The sequence below is a fragment of the Equus asinus genome, chromosome 5 (genome assembly GCF_041296235.1).
Source record: "Equus asinus isolate D_3611 breed Donkey chromosome 5, EquAss-T2T_v2, whole genome shotgun sequence".
Lineage (NCBI taxonomy): Eukaryota > Metazoa > Chordata > Mammalia > Perissodactyla > Equidae > Equus > Equus asinus.
In genome coordinates this window covers 99,506,520-99,528,648 of record NC_091794.1, presented here as the reverse complement: position 1 = coordinate 99,528,648, position 22,129 = coordinate 99,506,520, and the positions used below count along the sequence as shown (strand labels likewise).

General features: G+C 49.8%; 1 protein-coding gene across 6 annotated transcripts in view; it reads right to left on the bottom strand.

Moving 5' to 3' along the window:
* The window catches only part of TMCO4 (transmembrane and coiled-coil domains 4), an 89,987-nt gene that overhangs the window by 16,899 nt on the left and 50,959 nt on the right, over nucleotides 1-22,129 (bottom strand). Inside the window, exon 13 of one of the 6 annotated variants that reach the window (XM_044769855.2) lies at nucleotides 9,745-10,075. The exons of 3 other annotated variants lie outside the window; for them this stretch is intronic. In XM_044769855.2, coding sequence (XP_044625790.1) covers nucleotides 9,828-10,075 — 248 coding nt within the window. In that variant the 3' untranslated portion in view covers nucleotides 9,745-9,827. Of the gene's footprint in view, nucleotides 1-9,744; nucleotides 10,076-19,775; nucleotides 20,023-20,638; nucleotides 22,123-22,129 lie in introns of those variants that run through there. 2 more of the 6 variants (XM_070510871.1, XM_044769857.2) reach the window with 2 other exon arrangements.

Below are 22,129 nucleotides of genomic sequence, written 5' to 3'. Positions count from 1 at the left end.
CGCAGCCAAGTCCAGCCAGGGTGGGCGGAGAGCTGGAAGGACAGTCACACATCTCTGAAGCCTGGCTGGCAGCTGCCTTCCTAAACCTCGTCCCTTTGTCCTCAGATGGTTGCCACACTCAGACGTGCTCCTCTTCTGTTTTCAAGAGGGTTTGCTTGTTGCAAGGCTGCAAACCTGGAGACAAGCCACTGGCAGGCACAGCAGGTGTCAGCTGAGATGTCGGCGAAAATCACTTAAGATCCACTCAAGGTAGAATCCTGTGTGGCAGGTCATCGCCACCTGACTGTTCTTGGGAACAAGAACAATCCAGGAGGAGAAACCTGGGTTAGGAAAACGAAGACGCTACCACTGTGGTAGATGCTGGAAAGGAAAATGTCCAAGTTCGCTGTTTGGTCCCAAGCCCTATAATATCAGAAGATTTCAGAAAATCCTCACTCAGGTACCACTTTTAGTGTCAAGCAGGCGCCTTCCAGGGGCACGGACAACCCCTCAGGTCATGATGAGAGTTCAGTGCAGAATGCTCCCACTTCTCAAGACCAACAAGAGAAGCTGCGACTTAAGGCTCGTCTAATAGCTCATGAGAGGCCCTCACCGCCTTTTGCCGCAGGGACAACGAATGTTCGCTGAAACGTGTTTGGATTTATTCCTGTGGCCACCATCAACTTTCCTGCTGGTGAATCTTTAAGGTGCTAAGATAGTTTGATCGCTTTATAAATAGTCAGACTTTTAACGTAAAAGAGGGCAAGGGAGCGACGTGCACTCAGTCATCTTCAAGTTCAGGAGTCACGGACGGGCGCAGCTCTGAGGCTTGGATTTCTCATTTCTTCAACAGTTCTCTGTACGTTATTAATACCCCACTTTTACTGTTAAAGCTGGAGGCCCTTCAGCCCGTAATAACTTTGGCATTGGGGGGCTCCAGACCTCCAGGAGTTAAAAAAGACAGGCTGTATAGTCACGGCTTTTCCCCTCCACGTTTAGCCCACTTGCCACTCTTGTGTGCCGTGAGAAACATCTCTTCCCCACACTTTCTTTCCTTCGACCTCTTCTTTTTATTTTTAACAAAGGAGCCAAAGTGATCCCGTGACAATGTAAGTCACAGGCACGAGGTATCTTTCGGGGGTGATGGAAATGTTGTAACGTTGGGTCGTGGTGATGGTTGTATAACTCTGTACATTTACTAAAAATCATTGAATTGTACACTTAAAATGGGGAGATTTTGAGGATGTAAATTATACTGCAGGAAAGTCAGATCTTCTCACTCTTGTGCTCAAAACCCTCCCTCTCGTGGAGTCAAAGTCAAAGTCACTGCGACGGCCACTGACACCTTACGAGACTTTCCTCCCACCCCCACTCACTCCGCTCCAGCCACGCTGGCCTGACTGTTCCAGAACATTCCAGGCCTTTGCCCTTTGCTGATCCCTCCTCCGAATGCTCTTCCCTCAGGCATCCACACGCCTCCCTCCCTCCTTTACCTCTTTGTCTGTCACCCCCCTCAAGGGTAGGCAAATGCCACGTCCCACCCCCACCGGTGCCCCATCTCTTTCCCTGACGTCTTTTTCTCCACAGCACTTCAGACCATTGGACTTACTGACGAGTTGACTTCTAAAATCTCACGTACCATTTGTTTCCTACCGGCGTGCAAGCTCCCCAATGGCCGAGAGAGTTCTTTTTTGCGCTCACCAGTGAGTCCCCAGGGCCTAGAAGGGTGCCTGGCACAGACGCCGTGCTCAGCAAATAGTCGTGGAGTGAATGAAAGCAAGTGGTGAGACTCGGCGCTATTCGAAGCCTGGTTTCGCCATTGTGTGAACCGAGGTCAGTTATTTAATAACCTGACTCTTCAGCGTCCTCATCTGTAGAATGGAGGTAATATAATAATACTGATGTCTTTCCCAGGGCCGGAGGGAAGTTATGTGTTCAGGGCAGTGTCTGGCTCATGGCTTGATCAGTGGTGTCTGCTCCACTGTTATTCTCACATAAACTATCAATTTGGCAACTAGGTGGAAATGGTGTGTATGAAGCACTGTCTTTGGAGGTGGCCCAGCCATTTACAGTCAACGTATCTGTTTCCAGCCAGCCACTAATTGCAGGCACTATTTTAGGAGTTCAGCGGTGGGGGGATGCGGTGATGACTGGCAGATGGCAGTAGCGAACAGTGGCATCGGTTCCCTTCAGAGCAGAGCCTCTGGAGAGAAGCAGCTGCAGAGCTGTAAACTATGGTTAAGCACTTCCCCATTTACTTAAAAAAAATTTTAATTGTGGTAAAATACATATAACATAAAATTGACCATCTTAACCATTTGTAAGTGTACAGTTCACCAGTGTTAAGTAGATTCACGATGTTGCGCAAACATCCTCTCTTACTTTTATCAGTCAGCATTCGGATCTCATAAATCGGTTTATATCTCATCAACGGCTCTTATCATGCTTCCAGAGCATCACAACTAGACTCCTGATACGACACTTGCCACTTGGCAGTCCTCACAGTCTGGAGATTGTCTTAGCTTTTCAAAAAAACTCAAGGGGCCGGCTCCGTGGCCGAGTGGTTAAGCTCCGCTGCGGCGGCCCAGGGTTTGGATCCTGGGTGCGGACATGGCACCGCTCGTCAGGCCACGTTGAGGTGGGGTCCCACATCCCACAACTAGAAGGATGTGCAACTAAGATATACAACTGTGTACAGGAGGGGTTTGGGGAGATAAAGCAGAAGAAAAAAAAAAGATTGGCAACAGTTGTTAGCCCAGGTGCCAATCTTTGGAAAAAAACCCAAAAAAACAAAAAAACAACAAAAAACTCCAGAGCTGAGAATGGACAGCTTCTTCACAATAGCAAACATCCATTTACACTATAGCCTTGGTCTTGAAAACTGAATATAAATTGAGTTTTTGTAAAACTAAACGTTCTTAAAATGTACCAAGCAGGGCCAGCTCTTTCAAAGAGTCCCATGGAGACTCCTTTTGTACAGAGAGGGGATCCTCTGTCGCTGGGAAGAAACACTCCTGGCTTCATCTTTGCCATTTTGTCTTTTCCATACAGTGGGCTTTCCTAAAGAGAGGCAGGCCTGCGCAGAGCTGTGTCCACAGCCTCCTGGAGGAGTTTCACAGAAATCCCATCCAAGGGCTGCAAAGGCAGCATCGCACACTCCCACATGCCTAGCACGTTGTCAATAATGAGATTCTCCTGGGCTGCAGAGACCAAAGGAGCTCAAGTTTGAGGAGCACAAAAGAAGGATGCTCTCCCTCCATGGCAGGGGGTCGTGTGTGCCGTGAGCGATAAGTGAGAGGCGGAGGAGGAAATTATCTCCTGACTGTGGTCCTGAAAACAGACCCGGAGGGAAATGATAGGAACTGCGTGTAACACAAACACATCCATTCCAAAGATACACCGCAGGCGCATGATAAACACACAGAGAGAAGTGGCAAAGGGAGAGGGAGGGAGACCGAGAAAGAAGAAAGGGAGGCTTGGTCTGCCCCGCTCGTCCCCCCGTGCAGTGGTGTTCACAGTGGGAAGAATTGCTCCAGGGAGCCTGTTTGGATATAGTATAAGGACTTGGGAGGCATTCTTTTGGGAATGAGTATGCCTTCATCTCCCCCTTTTGATTCCCATTTCTTTTATTTGGCCATGCAAAGTGGTAAGGCTATTACTAGCATCCTGGGACCCTGGAAATGAATCTGCATGCCTGACCTCTCCTCCATCCCACCCGGGGGACTAAAGCCGGGTCCGTCTGAGGACAAAGCAACTGGTGGATGCAATTCCATGGAAGGGCAGTCAATCACATCAAATGAGATGTCTGCAGCACGGAGATGAAAGAGCCACCTGACGGAATGACAGTCTGTTCTGCATTTCAGCTGGCATCTGGTGACAGCCCAGAAATAGTTTCCAGCCAAGCGGGAGTTTAGGGACCCAAGGGTCAGGATGCTTAAACGTATCCGCATGGGCTTACTGACAAACTCTTCTGCCTCGGTCCTGTCTTGCAAACATCACGGGCAGTAACGTTGATCTAACTTCATAGAGGCTGGGAATGAAATTGGAGAGAGATCTTGCTGCAAAAGCTTTTTTCAAAACAAATTTCTGGAATTCTATTCCTTAACGCTTCCTCTTCTTTATTGTCATTACCATTATCATAGTTACTTCGGGATACACAAGAGCTTGATATATACTTCATTTACTCCTCATAAGGATCCTAGGAGGTAAGCATGACTACTCTCATCTTATGATGGGAAAACCTTGCCTCAGAGACACTAAGTAATTTGTCCAAGGTCACACAGTAAGTGGCATAGTGGAATTTGGTTATTTCTACACTTTCTCTCCTACTCTCCTATTCCACTTCCCTATGCAGTCAAATATAATCTTGAACCAAAATATATGTCTTTTGACAACCGTGACATCTTCCAAAATTGTATATTAAAAACAGAATACACACGCCACCAAGATTAACATTTCTAGTTTGGTTGATTCAAAAGACACACTTGCACACTAACATTTATGAGAAGATTAATATCCTGATGTGTGCACCAAGCCCAGGGTACGTGACCTTTTCGCTTTGGTAATCTCTGGCACAGCTGCCAAACCAAAAGGGTGAGCAGATATTGCTAAAAAAGGAAAAAGGGCCCACATGAAGCATGCCACACTTTCTATTTTTTGATGGAGACTTACGGCAACCAGCCCACACTCTGATGTGTCAACTCAATTTTCCGATCAGGAAGATTAATTTAACTGAGTAAGTCAACATAACTGAGAAACACAGCTGCTGGTAAGCTGCAGGCTGTGAGCCAGTATGGAATAAGCAGTTTCATTACATATACACACGTACACAAATGAAATGTCATATGTGCTATCAGCTAGCTATTGCTGTATAACAAATCATCCCCAAATTCAGTGGCTTAAAATAACCATTTATTTCTCATGAGTCTACTAATCGGCTGGGCAGTTCTGCTGAGACTGTCCAGCCGTGCCTATCCCACTGGGCTCACTCGTGTGTCCACAGCCAGCTGGTGGGTAGGCTGACGGCTGGCTAGGATGACTTGCCTTTGCTCCATGCAGTCTGGCATCCTCCACTGGTCTAGCCTGGACTTACTCTTATGACAGTGGCAAGGCTCTAGGAGAGAGTGGGGTCCATGTGCCAGGTCTCCTGAGGCCTAGGCTTGAAACTGGCATGATGTCACTTCCTCCTCCTTTTATGGGGCAACGCAAGTCACAAGGCCAGCCTAGATTCAAGGGGTGGAGAAACAGACTCCACCTCTTGACGGGAAGAGCTTCAAGGTCATATTGAAAAGGATGTGGATACAGGGAGAAGGGGAGAATTAGGGCCATTTTTTGCAATCGGTCTACCACGGACGTACACAATATAGCTGAAACACTGCAAAGTGCTAACAGCTCATGTGCAATGAGCAATGGGTTAAAATCCCAGATGATACCAGTGCTGGGTGAATGTTTCTTTAAATTCTCGTCTAGTGAGAAGGGGAAGGAGTGGGGAGAACACTGAGAGGGAAGGATGCCAGGGTGCTGGGCGGCCCAGACAGGCTGTTGGCAAGTGGCTGGTTTTCAGGCATGTGGTTTTGGGTAACCTGAGCGAAGGCAGGGTCCACCTAGAGAATCAGAAAGGTAAGCCAAGGCAGAATCCTTTAGGCAAGATCAAGGTGGGGTGTTCAAGTATGGACCTTGATCAAGTTCAAGATCAAGCACAAACACCAGAGCTAGAGGGCCAGAGGCCACAGCTGCAGAGCACCGTCTGGAGGCTTGGATTCCATTATGACAAGGGCAGCAGCTGTCCACCCAGCCTGGTCCTGGATTCCAGGCACTGTGCTACATGTCCCCTCTGTATTATCACAGTAATCTCCACTGCTTTTTGAAACAAATCCTTGAGTAGTTATTGCTATAGGGTTTGTTAGAGGTCAACTTGTTCAGTCCTTGTCTGAAAATATCTTTATTTTGTCCTCAATCTCAAATGATAGTTTAGCTTGATATAGAATTTTAAATTGACATTTCTTTTTTCTTTTTCTTTTTCTTCTGGCTTCTACTGTTGTTTTGAGAAGTCTCATCAGTCTAGTTGAGCTTTCTTTGTAAATAACCATTTTTTCTTCTTTTAAGATTTTCTCTTTATCTTTGGAGTTCAGCAATTTCACTACGATGTGTGGAGGTGTAAAATACTTATCCTGCTCAAGACTCATGCTCCTTGAATCTCAGGAATCAATTCTGGAAAATTCTCAGCCAATAAATTGTATTTCCCATTCTCTTCCTTTGGAATTTGTATTAGGTAACTGTTTAACTGCTGTTTCCCATTTTCCATGTCTTTATTTCTCCATGATGCATTGTGGGTAATTTCTTCAAATCAATCTTCCAATTCATCATTTCTCTCTTTAACTTTGTCTAATCTGTTGTTTAAATCATCTACTAAGGTTTTAATTTCAGTGACTTTTTTTCATTTCTAGAAGTTTAATTTAGTTTATTTTCAAATCTCCCTCTTCTTTTTTTCAGTGTCTTGTTCTTTCTGCTTATTTTCAATGTTTTAATTTATGTCTTTAATAATTTTAAGCATACTCATTTTGTGTGTGGGGCTCCTTCAGATTGTTCTATTGAGGACTGAGGGTCTAATCCTGATGTCTGTTGTTTCTGTGACTTTCCTGCATGGTGTTTTTCTCCTTGTGTGTTTTATAAGTCTAGATTATGAGCTCATCTTTAAAACTGCTCATATATGGGAATCTGATAGCCTGGATTGACGACTTGTTTTCTCCAGAGCAGTTTGGTATCAACTTTTTGACTTGGGGATTTCTGGATCATAAATTGGAACCCTAAACCCACGTAAGGCACGTCCTATGTCTCGTCTCTGACTCCCCTGAGAAGACACTTCTCCCCCTCCAGTCAGGACACAGGCTTATTGCTCGGGCTTTCTGTTCCCTCCCTGTTTCTCACCTCTGGTGATTTCTTTTAATTCTTGGGAGGTCAGTGCAGCATTTAAAGGGATCTTTGCTGTAGTTTATCTAGCATTTCTGGAGTATTTGTAGTGAGAGAATTTTCAGGCTAATTAGTCCACACTATCGTCACTCTAGAAGTTGCTACTATAGCTCTAATGTTTCTCCATTATTTGTTCATCTCCCCCTTTTTTTTTTCTGAGGAAGATTAGCCCTGAGCTAACATCTGCTGCCAATCCTCCTCTTTTTGCTGAGCAAGACTGGCCCTGAGCTAACATCTGTGCCCATCTTCCTCTACTTTACATGTGGGACTCCTACCACAGCATGGCTTGCCGAGTGGTGCCATGTCTGCACCCGGGATCTGAACCACTGAACCCGGGCCGCCAAAGTGGAACACGCGCACTTAACCGCCATGCCACCGGGCTGGCTCCCATCTCCCTTTTTAAAGAAAGGAGATAAGTCTCAGGCTCAGAGACTTTGGCAGGTCACAGCATCATGCTAGATCTTAATAGCATTGTTTTATGTTTAACATATTTATTTTTTTATGATTCCTTTCATTTATGATAAGTAATACCAAGTTTCCCTTTGAGGCAACACTTCCCTGTAAGATAAATTTATTTAAGCAAAGATTATGAGTCGACATAAAAATATTCAATAGGAACACCCATGATAAGTAGAAATGACACAAATCATGAAGCTGTATGAGAATGACTCTGGCTGGGAAACCTGGCTGTAAACCCGTGGCGGTTATTGTCATCCTGCTCATGGTTACAACCTCCTGCTTGGTTTAGCATTGGTGATAGTTTAGTAAGACTCTAGTTTAGTAAGTTCGCTTTCTGAGAGCACAGCTATTTTAAAAGATAGTCATATTTCCACTGGTAATTTACCTAACTCAACTGGATCTGGGCACAAAACAAGATTTCCCTGTGGTTACTTCCTCTTACCCCTCCCAAGCTTTACAGTTCTTTATTCCATTTCTGAAACAGATGGCACAGTGACTGCTGGTAAGGAACAGTCAGGGCAGAGGGCACTGATAAAGCTGCTGGTAGTAATAAGCCTTTATGACAAACTCCGCCACTCCGCCACCTCCTTGCATCAACAGCCCTGCCAAGCTGTGGAGCCCCAGCCCGTGGAGCGGCTGACTAGCAGCCGGAATCTTTGAACGTCCCTGTGTGCATGAGTGTGTCCATGGACCTCCTTAGCCTGAGCCCAGGCCCCTGGTAGGGTAACTGGTGACACGTTATGAACTTGGTCACTGATCTTCCTCTTCTCTGCCAATGATTTTCTCCACCTGCATCAGCCACATGGCAGGGGGCTCCCAGTGATGGCCGGGATGCTGCAGAATTCCCCAAAACAACCCCATCTGAGTTTCCTTCCGTCTTTAAAAAAAAACCCCACATAATCCTGATTTTGTTTAGTTTTGGTCATTCTAAAAACTAAGAAAAGGTGATGTCACTGATGGGATCTGGTTGTTATTTCTTTGTCTTTTCTTATAAGAAATTCTTTGTCAGATCATTTCCTCCTGACTTTCATCTGCAAAAGAAAAAGGCCAGTGAAATAACAGCACCCTTTGGGCAGCTGCTGCCAGAGAGTCCGGCCACGCTTGCATGCACAGAGCTTTTGCTCTGATAACATGGAAGCAGGGGTTTGATGCGCAGGAGCCGGGGCTGGTGCACACCTCTCCATTTCCTCATCTGGAAAATGGCCAAAGAGCCTTAGCTTGCGGGGCTGCTGCGAAGGTTCCACGGGATGAGGTCTGGAGACACCTGTCACAGTGGGTACCTGATAAATATTAGTTCCTTCCCCTGTTTGCATCTTTGTTGTTAGTGCTGTCGAATCTGACTCCTAGCGCCCCTGTGGACAGCAGAGTGGAACCCTGCCCAGTCTTTTTGCACCATCCTCTCTCCTTCCGGCGCTGTATCAGACAAGCTCCGCTGCTATTCATAGGGTTTTCAGGGCCAGTTCTTTTGGAAGTGGGCAGCCAGGTCCTTCTTCCTAGTCTGTCTTGGTCTGGAAGCTGCCCTGAAACCTGTGCACCATGGGTGACCCTGCTGGCATTTGAAATACCAGTGGCATAGCTTTCAGCATCACAGCAATGATGCAGCCACCACAGTGTGACAAGGGACATACAGGTGGTGGGGTTCCCTGACCAGGAAATGAACCTGGGCTGCCGAATCTTAACGACTAGGCCACCCAGGGTTGGCTCTTTGTATCTTTGGTGCCTGATAAGTGCAAATCAGAAGGATACAAGTGGGTGGCACGGAAATTTCTCAGGAAGCGGGAGCAGCTGCTCAGTTTTGCACGAGCCCCCAATGGAAGGCAGTCAGGAGACCCTCCCCAGCCAGCGCTTGTTGGAAACCCACCCTGTGCTGGGCTGGGAGGAGCCCCTTCCCTGGTGACGCGTGTGCCCCTGAAAGTCACCACAAGGTGGTGCTGTGGCCACCACAAACGCTCCAGGTGTCTCCAGGGCCAGGTCCTACTCCAGGAGCTTCCCGGAATCGCATCTGGCTAGAGCGGGTGGGAGCGCCCTGCCAAGGGGTGGGCTGAACACACCCCAGAGTGCCCGCCCCTCACTGGGGTCCCTGAGATGAGCCATGAGACCGAGACTCCAGACCTGGCCCTGCCTTAAACTAGCTGTGCAGGCTGGGCAAGCTGGGTCAACACTCAGCTATGCAATTAAAGGAGCAGGTGGAGGGTCCCAACGGGGCAGTGGAGAGAGCCCTGGGGTGGAGTCAGCAGGCCTGGGGCCACCCTTGGCTCCTTGGCTGACATCTGTGTGACCGTGATCAAATCTCCTCAGCTCTCTGAGCCTGTTCTCTTGAGAACCAGAGATAAGTGTCCCTCTCTCCCAGGCTGGCTGTGACGATCCATGAGACAGTACACACAAAGGGCACTCAACCAACGGCCTTCGTTTGGTGCCCTTCAGCAAGGCCTGCTATTGGGTATCCAAGGCGGCCAAACGAGGGGCTGGAGACCCCAGCCTTGGGGAAGCGGAGTGTGAAGAGAGGACTCCAGGACAAGCAGGTGGGCAGGTCTGCGCTGCTGCAGGCAGGTATGGCTGTGGGAGGGTCCCCTCCCATCCGAGATCCCAGGTGGGGATGGAGTCTGGCTGACCTCTGTTCCCTGCACAGGTCCTGACACCTGGCACGTCCTCCGCAGAAGTCTGCTGACTAATGGATAAACAAACACACCGACTGAAAGCACTAATACTCAAGACTCAGGTCAGATTCCGCGTCCGGGTCTCTCCTTTCCGTCTGATGGGTCAAGGCCCTGCATTCTGGACCCTGTTCATCTCTCTGACCTTGCTTCTCCTGACTTCCTAGCAGAAACCTTGGTTCAGGCCGCCTGCCCTCCCCACTCACCTTCCTGCCTCTGCCTCTTTGCCATCGCCAGACCTGGGCTTGAAGGCCTCATGCTTTCCTCACGGCCTCTCAAAGCTCACCAGTTCTTCAAGGCCCTCACCCCCTCCTGAAGACTGCCCTGCCATCTGGAAGGAAAGTCTCCCTCCTCTGAGCTCCGTAATGTCTAGGCCCTTGTGATGCAGCATTTGGTACTGTTATTTACCCGTTTTAAAGCTGGTATCTATTAACTTTATTGGCAATTTGAGGGCAGCAAGCTTATCGTAAGAGGCAGCATAAAAGAAAGGTTAGTAGAAAATGGTATAAAGTCAGACGTACCTGGGTTAGAATCCAAGACTTGCTAATTACTGGCTGTGTGCCCTTGGCCAAGTCACCTAACCTCCCTGGGCTTCTGGTTCCCCAACTGTAAAAATGGAAAATACAACACCTGCTTCCAGGTGTAGTAACACCCACACCTTCCAAGGTGACTGGGAAGCAGCTCAGGATGGATTCCGCTCCTACCTGGCACATAGTAGGTTCTCAGTAAACATCAGCTCCCTTCCTCTTTCCCCCCCTCTGAACGATGGTTTCTTATTTTGGAGATGAGCAGCTGTTCTCCATCAAACTTCTGCAGAGGAATGTGGCAGGAACTAAAAGTCATGCTTTCCACTGTTCTCTGAGCCTGCGACGCAGGCCACACAGTCTCGTGAAGCCTCAATCTCTAGCAGCTGCTAAAGTACAAAATGTAAAATCACCCAAATAAAAATCGACTTGGGACTTGCCGCCTAATTAACCGTCTTCCAAGTGCCCAGGTGCTCGCCAAAGCCAAAGGGTCATTAACTCTAATCTCAGTTCCCAGGAAGCCCCAGCGACAGCCTGCCTGACAATTACCAGCACCCTGGAAAGATTATTCGCGACCAGGGCCTTCTCCTCAGGGCTCCAGGTTTGTGACCTCCAGCCCGACCTTCCCAGCTACCAAAGGCAGGGGTGGCCGAGGCCCTGCGGGTTAATTAAGCACATGCTCAGCTCCTGAAGGAGAGGGTGCAACTCACAGACAGAGCGAGTCTGCTTGAAACGGGAGATCTTGTTACCTGCAGAGAGGGCATCTCCACATCCCCTCACGGATATGAGAAACAGGAGGTCAACACTTTCCGTTTTTGCTTTGATTGCTAGGAAGCTAACAGCTAAATTCACAGCTCAGTAACAGCAGCCAGACAGTAACAGGAGAAAATACAATAGTCACAATAACAGTGGTTACTGAGTGCCTATGACTTGCCAGCCATTCTGCTAAGTGCTTTACGAACATTATCCCACTTAATCCTTTTAATCCTCCTCTGAAGGAAGCATCAGCAGACCCATTTCGCAGGCGAGGAGCCTGAGGCATAGGGACCAAGCACATGTGCTTGTCTGCTCAGCTAGTGAGGGGCAGAGCTGGAACTCAGGTCCAGGCCTGGCTGCAGGTGCCCAGGCTCCTTCTCTCCAGGTCCAGCTCCCCTGCATTTAAGCTTCCAAATTGGCTCAAGCCTCCTGTCCTCATTTATATTTTTTCTGGTCCTGATGTTTTATATTTATCCATAAATTATTGTTTTCATGACTGAATTCCCTGAGAAGTCCTGCAAATCCTTTGAGGAAGGAGATGGGACTTTGCATAAATAAACAAATGGCTGTCTGAGTAAATGAGTGAATAAAAGATGGGAGAAAAAATGAATAATGAAGACTATACTAGAGACTAGAAAGGTCAAAGTTCACATGGGGACATCCTGTGCCGGGATGGCAGGGACAGGGGCTCCAAACTCAGACCTTGTCATTAAAACACACAGCGTAGGGGACGCACAGACCCACAGGCAGGGATGTTCTATCTTCTGTTCTGAAAAACAGGCCTGGCAGTTTTCTAAAAGACAAGAGTTCTGACGATACTTGCAAAGCAGGCTTGATGATCATGGACATCTTAGATACAGGAAAACCCCCACAGTTTCCGTTACAGAATGCTGTGAACTGAGATGGTTAATTAACACGGAAAATAACGAGACTTGCAGTATTGTCTTCCCCTGTTGGAATGCCCCAGCCCCCATAGCAAGCTCCTTCACCGCGGGCAGTCTGGATCCTTTAGTAACTACCAACCCCGACGCATGCACAGGACCTGTTATACCAAACTGTGAATGAGGGGGAGGCCAGGAGGGCAGGAGATGGAGCAAGGTCACCAGACAGGGGATCTGTCCATGAAACTGGGATGGTCACCAGGGCTCACTCACGTGGCCAGGAAAAGAGAGACTCCTGGAGACCATTCCCTCCCTATCCGTGTCCTCGCCACGGAAACTCTGGTAGATGATCTGTCTCCCTAGGAGCTTGGGCGGTGAGCACAGACATCTGCTCCCTCTGCTGAGAGCGACAGTTACTGGTGGACCAGAATGAATTAGCATTCAGCTTCCAATGCTGTCTCTTGTGAATGTGCTTAATGGGGCTCTGATCAGCTCTGGCTGCCAAATGGATAAAATCATGTTTCTGAAAAGGCTCGCGCCAGACCTGGGGAGATGCTGGCCTCCAGGCACTGCAGCCCTCGGGGCTCCGTCGGAGTGCCAGTGGCTGGCCTCCCTGGACAACATCTGAGCAGAAGCAGCCTGAACAGGCAGAGCCTGGTGTCTCACAGGCTACAAGCCATCGACTCTCAGATTAAATCGATCCGTTCCTAAATTCTTAACCACCCCTGGGCAGAGTAGTAAGCCTCCTGTCACTAGAAGCAATTAAGCAGAAGCTAGTAGACACCTCTGATGGATGATGTCAAGGGGATCCTATAAGTGTGGAGGTCTGAAACAGACGATCCCAAACGTCCCTGGGAACCCTGAGTCTAGAGGCCGTAATTTCCAATGCTCAAGGGATGAAAGAATGAACTGAGGACCGTCGTATGGACTGACCCCAAGATAACTGAAGTGCCTCTGGATCATCAAACTCTGACACACTGAGTGCTAAGTGCCCTTTGCAGTTCTAATGCTTTCAAGACTACCAACGACCTATGTGTATAATGATCTTAGCCAATTATCAAGCAGGCTCTGCTAGATGCCTTATATGAGCATTTTATTTATTCTTACAATATCTCGATGAGGCGGGTATCGTCAGCTCTATTTTACTAAGGAGCAAGCCCTCAAGAACTTATGTAACTTGCAGAGAGTCATAGAGTTAGTAAGTAGTGGAGCCAGGATTCGAACCCAGGGCTTTCCGGCCATGAGCCCGTGATCCTAATCCTGCAGCAAGGAGAACTGTGGCCTTCTGGGTAGTTATTAGCAGACTTTTCTCATGAGCAGGTAACCTCCTCCTCATTCTGCACCGACATTCCAGTTAGGGGTAGAAAGTGCGTCTACAGAGCGCTAGACCAAGTGGCAGGCAAGGCAGGCTAGGGAGGTAGGTCCTGGAATAAACAACCCCTGGGGAACTTCTGCACAACAGGTTCCCCACCTCCAGGGGATGCTGAAGTGGCCGGATGTAAGGCACAAGCGCTGGCCATGGAGTAAGGGACCCGGGGCCCGTCTGGTCTCAGCTGCAGGAGCAGTGGAATTCTCCGCCATGCCGCCTTTCATACCAGCACATCTCTCTGCCCCCCTTCTTCCTAGGCCTCCCACTACCTCCCCAGGGGAGGGGGCTCCTGGTCTGATTGGTCAAGGGCAAGGACACTGATGTACAAGTGGGCACATCGCCGCACTTAGGAAAGCCAGCCGAGTCCCTGGGGGCAGGCAGGGACTTTTCTCTCTGGGGCCCTATCTTCATCCCGTGAGGTGGGGATGGCGCCCTCTTTGTCTGCCTCTCTCCTTTGCCTTCCTTCCTCTGTGCTGCCAGCCGGGACAAAGCAGGTCCCCAGATCAGGAGTGGAGCTGTCCGGGCTGAGGCTGCGGGGCGATCCAGCACAGCTTCAGCCAAGCTCTTCCCTGGGGGTTTGCGGTGCCGGCCTAGGTGTTGGTATGGGGCCACATTTAGCCGACCACCCTCTGGTAGGGGAGGGTAGGGTAACCCTGAGAGCTTTTTTCTTTTCTGTAATGCAAGTGCCTGACGTAAGCTTTGACTGCCAAGGCATCCACTTCAACAGGGCTATCTCGAGTAAACACACTGCCAGCCACACAACGAGATAAAGAGCCAGGCCACCTCCCCCGCCCCAAGGCTCCTTTGTTTTAGACACCTTGGTTGATTTCAATAATTGACCATTTGGGCCACTTGTTTTTTCTCTTCTTGTGCTTTAAATATCTGCTGTTATGTTTTAAACTCACCAATAAAGAGTGAGCCCGTGAAACCCTAGGTCCCCACCGTGGACCGCAGAAAAAGCAGAACCCCAGGCCTGTGCGTGCTTTCTCTGTCTAGCTGTTGCTGTGGCCCCGTGTGTGTGTGTTTTTCAGGTTCTGTAAGTAATAAACCTTTATGTTTGCAAAGTTTCCTGATGGTTACTGCTGAAAAGTGTCTTGCCATCATAATTAGAACTGCACAGGCTGGTCCGACCACATTAGTGACTGATAGGCTGACACCAGCACAAAGCAGGCAGAGAGAGCCGCAAGCAGATGGATGTAACACATCGCATGAGCGCCGGCACAGCTGGGTCAAAGGGGAGGGAGGAGGTAGGTCGGCAGCTGGACGAAGCAGAATGACCCAGACTTAGGAGCTGGGTACTGGGCGCGACTCCCAGCTCTGACTTGGGGCAAATCCCTTCAGCTCTGAGTCTCAGTCTCCTTGCCTGCAGTTCCGCAGAATGGCATGAACACTACCTGCCTCATGAGGACGCGGCAAGCATCAGAGTTAGAAAAACTGTCGCCGTTGGGCATAAGCACGGACATCCCATCTCAGTGTGACCAGCACCAAAAACAAACACAAACCCACACTGTATGCTCCGAGATAAAGCAAAAATAACAGTTCCAGTTCCCCAAATGAAGGAGCATTTCCCGTACGACGCTGACTCCTAGTAAAAACAACTCTGTCCCCAGCGTTTAGAAGGCTGGCATCTGAAGACACTGCATGTCCTGTGTGGCTTCAACAACCTCGTGAGAAAATGGTTGCTTTTCCACCAAGGACACACTGATGAAACCTCGGTAACCTTGGTAATTGTGAGTGTGTGTTTTCCCTTTAGAAAAGGGAAAGGTGTGTGTTTAATCTGGCAAGCCAGGACTTCTGAAGTCTAACTAGTTGACACCTTTTTACAAGAAACTTTTCTAAATGCTTCTGAGTCTGAGTCTTCCTTCCACGTGGGGTGTGGAGGGAATCTTTGAGCCACATCTTGAAGGATGTGTCTGAGCTGGCTCCATGCCTGGGCTCAGGGGAGGGGGAGACTCTTCTGGACGGTGAGAACAGATACAGAGGCACGGGATGCCTGGACCTAAGCAGACAGGAGTTGCCCTAAATCCCCAGTTTTCCTTCTCGAGCACAAAGGAGATCTGGATGTGGCTGAAGGAAGGGCAGTTGATAGAAATCTCAAGACTTTCAACCAAAAAATCCTAATGGGCCCACCTAGGCACCTCACTTTGCCTCACACTGAGCCTTAACTATAAAGTAGAGATAATTATCCTGACATTAGGCTGCTGTAAGGATCAGAGATCAAGTCATGAATTAGAGCAGAAGTCAAACATTGTGGATCCAAATTCGAGCTTCATCATTACTAGTCCTGTAACTATGGGTTAGTGACTTCACCTCTGGAAGCCTCAGTTTCCTCATCTGTATAACGGGGATAATTAAAACCTCATAGGAGTATTGCCAGGATTAAATAAAATAAGGCATGTAAGGTATTTAGCTGTGCCTGGCACACAGTAAGTGTCCAATAATTGTGAGCTGGTGAGACGACGATGATGATCGGAATGGATCCATCAGGCAAGCAGGTAGCAGGGGTCTCAGTAAACCCCGGGGGAATCTGGGTCTGTCTATTTCTGTCTGAAGAGAAGATTCCTCAGCCTCACAAAGCATTCAAATACTCCGGAAGCTAAGGGATTCCTGCTGGGAGTCCGTCCTTCCCACCCAGCTTGGGCACAGCTGAAGATGTGGCAAGGCTGCTCTGAGAATCCGAATAGCAGATGGAGAAAGCTCCGCAGATGCCTCGCACATCTCTAGGATGACGCTGGAGTAGAGGGTGGTCCAGCGCCTGCGGTGCCTCTGCAAACCCAGACCACCTGCCTGGAGCTGTGGGAGGAGCAGAACAGGCCTGAAGGACTGGCTGGGCATCTGGCTCTGTCCTGCAGGACTGGCTTCTTGTGACTCCTTCCATTCCCTAAGTCGAGTACTTAACCGGGCTTGAAGTGGTCTCTACCTAAGGGCAGGATGCTCAGGTTAAGGATGTCAGGCAGCCCTCCTAGAACTTGGTATGGGAAGAACACTAAGAGCTCCCTTTACTGAGCACCTACTATGTGCCAGGTGCTTTTCGGATGATTGACACACATCACTGCCGACCCCCGCAGCCATTCTGCAAGACCCCAACTCATGCCTCAGAGAGGGCAGATTATTTCAACAGACTGAACTGTAAGTCCCAGGAGGAGAGGGGCTGGACTGGCTTGTTCACTAGAGGGCCTGCCACACAGTAGGTGCTTAATGAATTTGAGCCAATGGAATGAATTTGATTTTGAATAATTCTGTTTGGGAGGTCTGATCTGAGATACTGCTCCAAGTGAAAACATCCAACTTGGGGGAGGGGGCCCCAAATAATAGAAATAGGAGTTCTAGAGTCAGAGAAAAGTATTAAAATCTTAGTTCGAGAGCAAACTGCTCTACCCTTCTCTAAATCTCGCTCTTCTCATCTGAAAAATGGGGGCAGAATGACTTGTCTCACGGGGTTGTTGTGAGGGTTGAAGAGAATGTATGGATATTCCTGAGCAGAAACCAGGCAGAGAGCTGGACCTTCATAAACGGCAGCTCCTGCTACTATTGCTATGACTATTATGGCATCATTCCCATTTGTGGGCAGCTCTGCATTTTCACCGGGTCATCTCCTCTGATTCTCTGGGCCGTGGGCACGGTCTGGAGCCACTTGCCATCCGTGGTGCTCAGAGCTTTGGCTGGGATCTGCCTGGGGCCTTCCTCCTGCCAGACTGGACCCAGCTCTCTGCTGGCCTCAGCTCTGGTCCTTTCGTGGGTAACATGCTGGCTATCGTTCCTGCATCTGTCTGCGTGGGGGCCCCTCGGCTGAGCCCCTGGGCTCCCGGGTGCCATCAATTTTGTGGCTTTCACCCAAGCCTCCTCAGGACTGCTCCCCTCTGGCGTTCCATCAAGGTGTACCTCTATCCTCCAACCTGTGAGACAAGGTAGGGGAAGATAGGAAAGTCCCTATTTTGTAGATAAAGAAACAGGCTCAGTGAGAACTGTGTCTGGCTGAGGCCTCAGCTGAGAATTAATTACAGAGGCCAGAATCCAGCTAAGCTCTGTCTTCTGGCTGCTAACCGAGCGTGAAGTTCCTGTATGTATTCAGGGAAGGAACTTGGGGTTATTTTTATGGAACCACAAGGCTCCCCCAGTGGACAGAAGATGCGTGTGGCAGTCACTCATGCTATTCACAACACAGTTCTGGCTCTCTGCCTTCTGAGCACCTCTGGGAATCCATTTATTGGCCCCTCCTGGATGTTAGGAATGTCCACGTGCATTGCTTTCCCTGGCCAATGAAGCATGAGTGAAAGTGACATGTGTTACTTCTAGGTGAAAGTGTGTCAAGAGCCTGTGCACAACTCACCCTGGTCTCTGTCTCCCACTCAGGAACCACATGTTGAGAGGGTGCCTCCATCAGCCTGGGTCTTGGAGTGACAACAACCATCAGAGCCCCCTGCCTACCCAAAGTGGACAGGCAGCACGAGTGAGACATGAACCTCTGTTGTGTCACACCTTTTAAGATTGTGGGGATGTTTGTCACTGCAGCATAACCTGACTGATACAGTGTGAGTGCTTATAACACTAGACTTCAGGTTCAAGTCACTCATAAGGCATGAACTCTCTGTTGGCTTTATCCTAGGCACAGGAGGCATAGACGTTGGTCAGAGATGACCCCTGCCCACAAGGGGCTTATAGTCTGGACAGCGATTTGAAAGGAAGCTGACCACTGAGCTTGAGCTTGAGGGAAGGGCAGCCCCGGCTGCGAGGGGCACCCTGTGAATGGTGGCACATCCCCAAAGCAGTAACGCTGTTTGCAACATGACCCAGAAAGGAGGCTGCAGTGGAGACAGTTAACTCCACAGGCAGCTGTTCTTGGGGGAGAGGGCAGGAAGGATGAGCTACAGCCAGGAGGGAGGGGGGATGGGAGGCTGGCTGGAGGATTACGCGCTCTGGGTGACTCAGCAGGATCGACCGCTACATTGCATCACTAGGTCTCAAGGGAATCCAGAAGACAGTTAGTGGGTTCAAATGCATTAGAGTAATTCCTCTTTGACATCTCCTAACTCAGATAATGACAGCTTTCCTGCAATTAGGACAGGGTCCCCTCACTGTGCAGATTAACTGGGTGTTAAACAAGCAGGGCTGCCTGAAACCAGACAGCTGAGCCGGAATGAATTAGATGCGAAACAGCAGCTCCGGGCAAAGGGTGAATAATTCATTCCGATCACAGCTAGCTGGAGACTGGAAGATGCCCCATCAGTAACCCAAGGCCGGGACCTAGGCGGGGGTTGTCAAGGAAGAGGGGAGAACGGGGGTGCAGCGAGAGAAAGGACAAGAATGTGCAGGCCCCAACCCTTGTGGGAGGCCAATTTTTCCTCAACTAGGTCCAAGGGCCATATCACCCATGTGCGTGTGGGGTACTGTAACACAATGTGCCAGCTCCCTTTTATAAAGCTTAAGACCGTTCTTAGCATAATATAAATGCTCAGTAAGAATTCCTGGACTCTTATTATATGCCAGCATTTACATGCACTATTGCATCTAATCCTCACAACAACTTCGATGTCGATACTATTATTTGCTGTGTTTCACCAGTCACCTGGACTTCAGAGGTTAGGTGACTTGCCTAGTGGCAGGTTTGAGATTCCAACCAGATGTCCTAACCCAGAGCCTGCACACGTGCAGTATTGAACCTGGGAGCTCTGGGTGGGGAAGAGCCATGTGGCCCTGTCACCTAACGACCGTAAGACCTGCACCTTGCTGCCGTCCTTCCAGCTGTGCCTGGCCCACGTCTGTGGAATCGGTGGGGACTGGATGGTAAGTTGTGAAGCCTGGAGGCCAGAGGCTTGCTGGATTGCTGGAAAGAGGATGTGGGGAACAGCAGAAAGATGAGGGCCACGTTGCAGGGTGTATGTGTAAACGTGCATGCGTGTGAGCGTATTTTTGTGAGTATGCGTACGTCCACGTTTTTATTTGCTTTACTTTGTGGTATGGGTTGAGGAGGTTGGCGAGAAAGGTGCCATTAACCTCTTGTTGCACATGGAGAGATGGACGTCCAGGGAGGCTGTGTCCTTGTCCACCCCAGGCTACCCAGCTGAGCAGAGGCAGGACTCAGACCCAGGTCTCAGCTGACCGCGAAGCCCATGCTCTCCTCTATCCCAGAGTGAGAGTTCAGATTACTATTTGGCAAATATTTGCTCCCCTCTCCGTCCGCTGCCAGCAGAGTGCACTGCCCCACTCTGCTGACCTGGCCAGCACTTACTTTGGCCGAGGGAATTGCAGCTTCCACTCTTGCCCTCCTGAAACGCTGCCCTGAGAATGCCACGTGGGAAGTCAGACAGGCCTACGGAGGATGAGAGGGCCCCTGGGAAGCACTGAGGCCCGCCAGGTGACTGCCGGTACCAACGACCCGCCAGGGAGTGAGGTCAACTGGGACCTTCCAAGCAATTCAGCTCTGACTGCAACTGCAAGAGGGAGCCCAGGTGTGAACAGGAGAGGAACTGCCGAGTCAACCCACAGAATCATGAGAAATCATCAGTTATCACTGTTTCAACCCACTCTGGAGAGGTTGTCTGCAGCATGAATAACTGATACAGGACGTGAGTACATACGATATGAGCAGAGGTCTTAAACACGCATGCGTTGCTCAGCTTGGCTCTGGCACTCCAGTGATCGACCATAGGAAGAGCATACCCTGAGTGGCTGGTGCCCCTTCAGCCTCACCGTGACAAATACCCATGGAGCAGATCTGAGCGCAGCCCGCAGCCTGGAGCCACGGTTACCCGACCTGCAGCCAGAAACAGGGCTGATTCTAGAGCAGCTGAACCACAGCCAACCTGTAGATCCTGAGCATGAAAATATCCGGCGTTGTAACCCCCTGAGTATGAGGAGTGGCTTGTTAGACAGCATCACTGAAGCAACAGCTGACTGATACACCCATCCTGCCTCTCTATAACCCACACATTTTTAACAAACATTCTGTGTCCTATATGAGAAACGCTGTTCCCCTAATTTTCCCGAGAGGTTCTGACAGTATAGTTATCACTTGCGCCAAGTCAGAGGCACACAGAACAGCATTATGCAGGAGGAGTCAGTGGTGTTTCTGCAGCTCAACAAAGCCTTTTACAGGAGGGGATGAAGAGCTGAGGGCGGGGAGACATTGCGGGTAGCCAGGGGGTTCCCAGTGGTGATTATCTGTACCAGGCAGAGCAGGGAAGGCAGGTGAGGGACGGCTTTTCGACTTGTTCCGTCTCTGGAGCTGCCTGGGTGGGGGAACAGTGCAGATAGAAAGGGTAGGTACAATGTTTCCACGGTGGAAACAGAAACTCGCCTTTACCAGAGCCCCAAATTCAGCCCTGCTTTCTCGGTGGTTTTTGCCTGACCTCTGACCCCAGCCTGGATTTTCCTGGTGAACGCAGCTCAGGGCTGGCTCCCCAGGCCCTTACGCATGGTGGTCCCAGGTTACCCAGAGTTACTGGAAATGAGACAGAGGTGCCTCCCCTTTGCTTAGCGATGTGGACAAAACCAGGGGATAAGGGGCTGTGGAAAGCTCCGAGGGGGGAGAGTGTCCTCTGTGACGGCAGAGGATGGTGAGGCTCACTGCAGGGCTCACGCAAAGGGCCTGGCCCTTCCACGGTGAACGCCGAGGACGGCACCTCCACCTTGCCTTTGCAGCCAGGAAAACAGCTCCGGTCCTCAGTCCAAGGTGATGTGGAGGAGACATTTTCGCAAAAGGTAAAGAACAGGAAAGAATCATGCCAGTAAGCATCAGGGTGTGTCCCACGCCCTTCGGCGATGCCGATGCTGAAAATAACCAGTCAACGCCTGACTCATCTGGCTCCCTCAGGTCCAGCCATCGGCAAACATTCCCACCCTCCTTGCTTGCTAGCAATTGGTCAGCAATCAGACCACACACTCGGGCTGACCAAGGAGAGTGGCCAGGGGCCATCTTCAAGGGTACCCTCAGCTTGGCAGAAATTCTGAAGGGCAGAAGCTGCAAACTGACATACCTGAGCTGCATTTGGTCCATGAAGGGTTTTACAATTTGCAAAAATCCTCTACGTGGGGCACCTCACAGTTCCTCAAGGCAAGTACACGGGGTGGGTATTAACTATTTTGTAAGTGGGGAAGCTGAGGCTCAGAGAGGCATTCAAGGAAATCCCAAGGGAGAATGTGGGCTGTAACTCCAGCCCCTCTCTCCATCCACCCTCTGCTCTCAGGCCTAGGAGTCCCTGTCTCAGTCCCTTCTCTTGCCTTCAAGGTCCTGCCGCTATGCTCCACCAGGAGAGAGGTCAGTAGGTTCCATGAACAGTGGACCACCCCAAGTGCCTCAAGCTCTGACCTCACTCCCCCAACCCCCTCCTACGAGCAGCCTCTGCTGACAGATCTGTCCCAAACCAGGATTCTGCCCTGGATATCTCACCCGCCCAAGGCCCAGAGCAGTGGCACTCAAGCTTTCCACTGCCTCAACACTGAAAGTACATCAATGGACGGCGTGACACACTCCCAAAGGTGTCTGCAGTGGGTTGAATGGTGGCCCCTCAAAAGATATGCGCTCCTGGAACCTGTAAA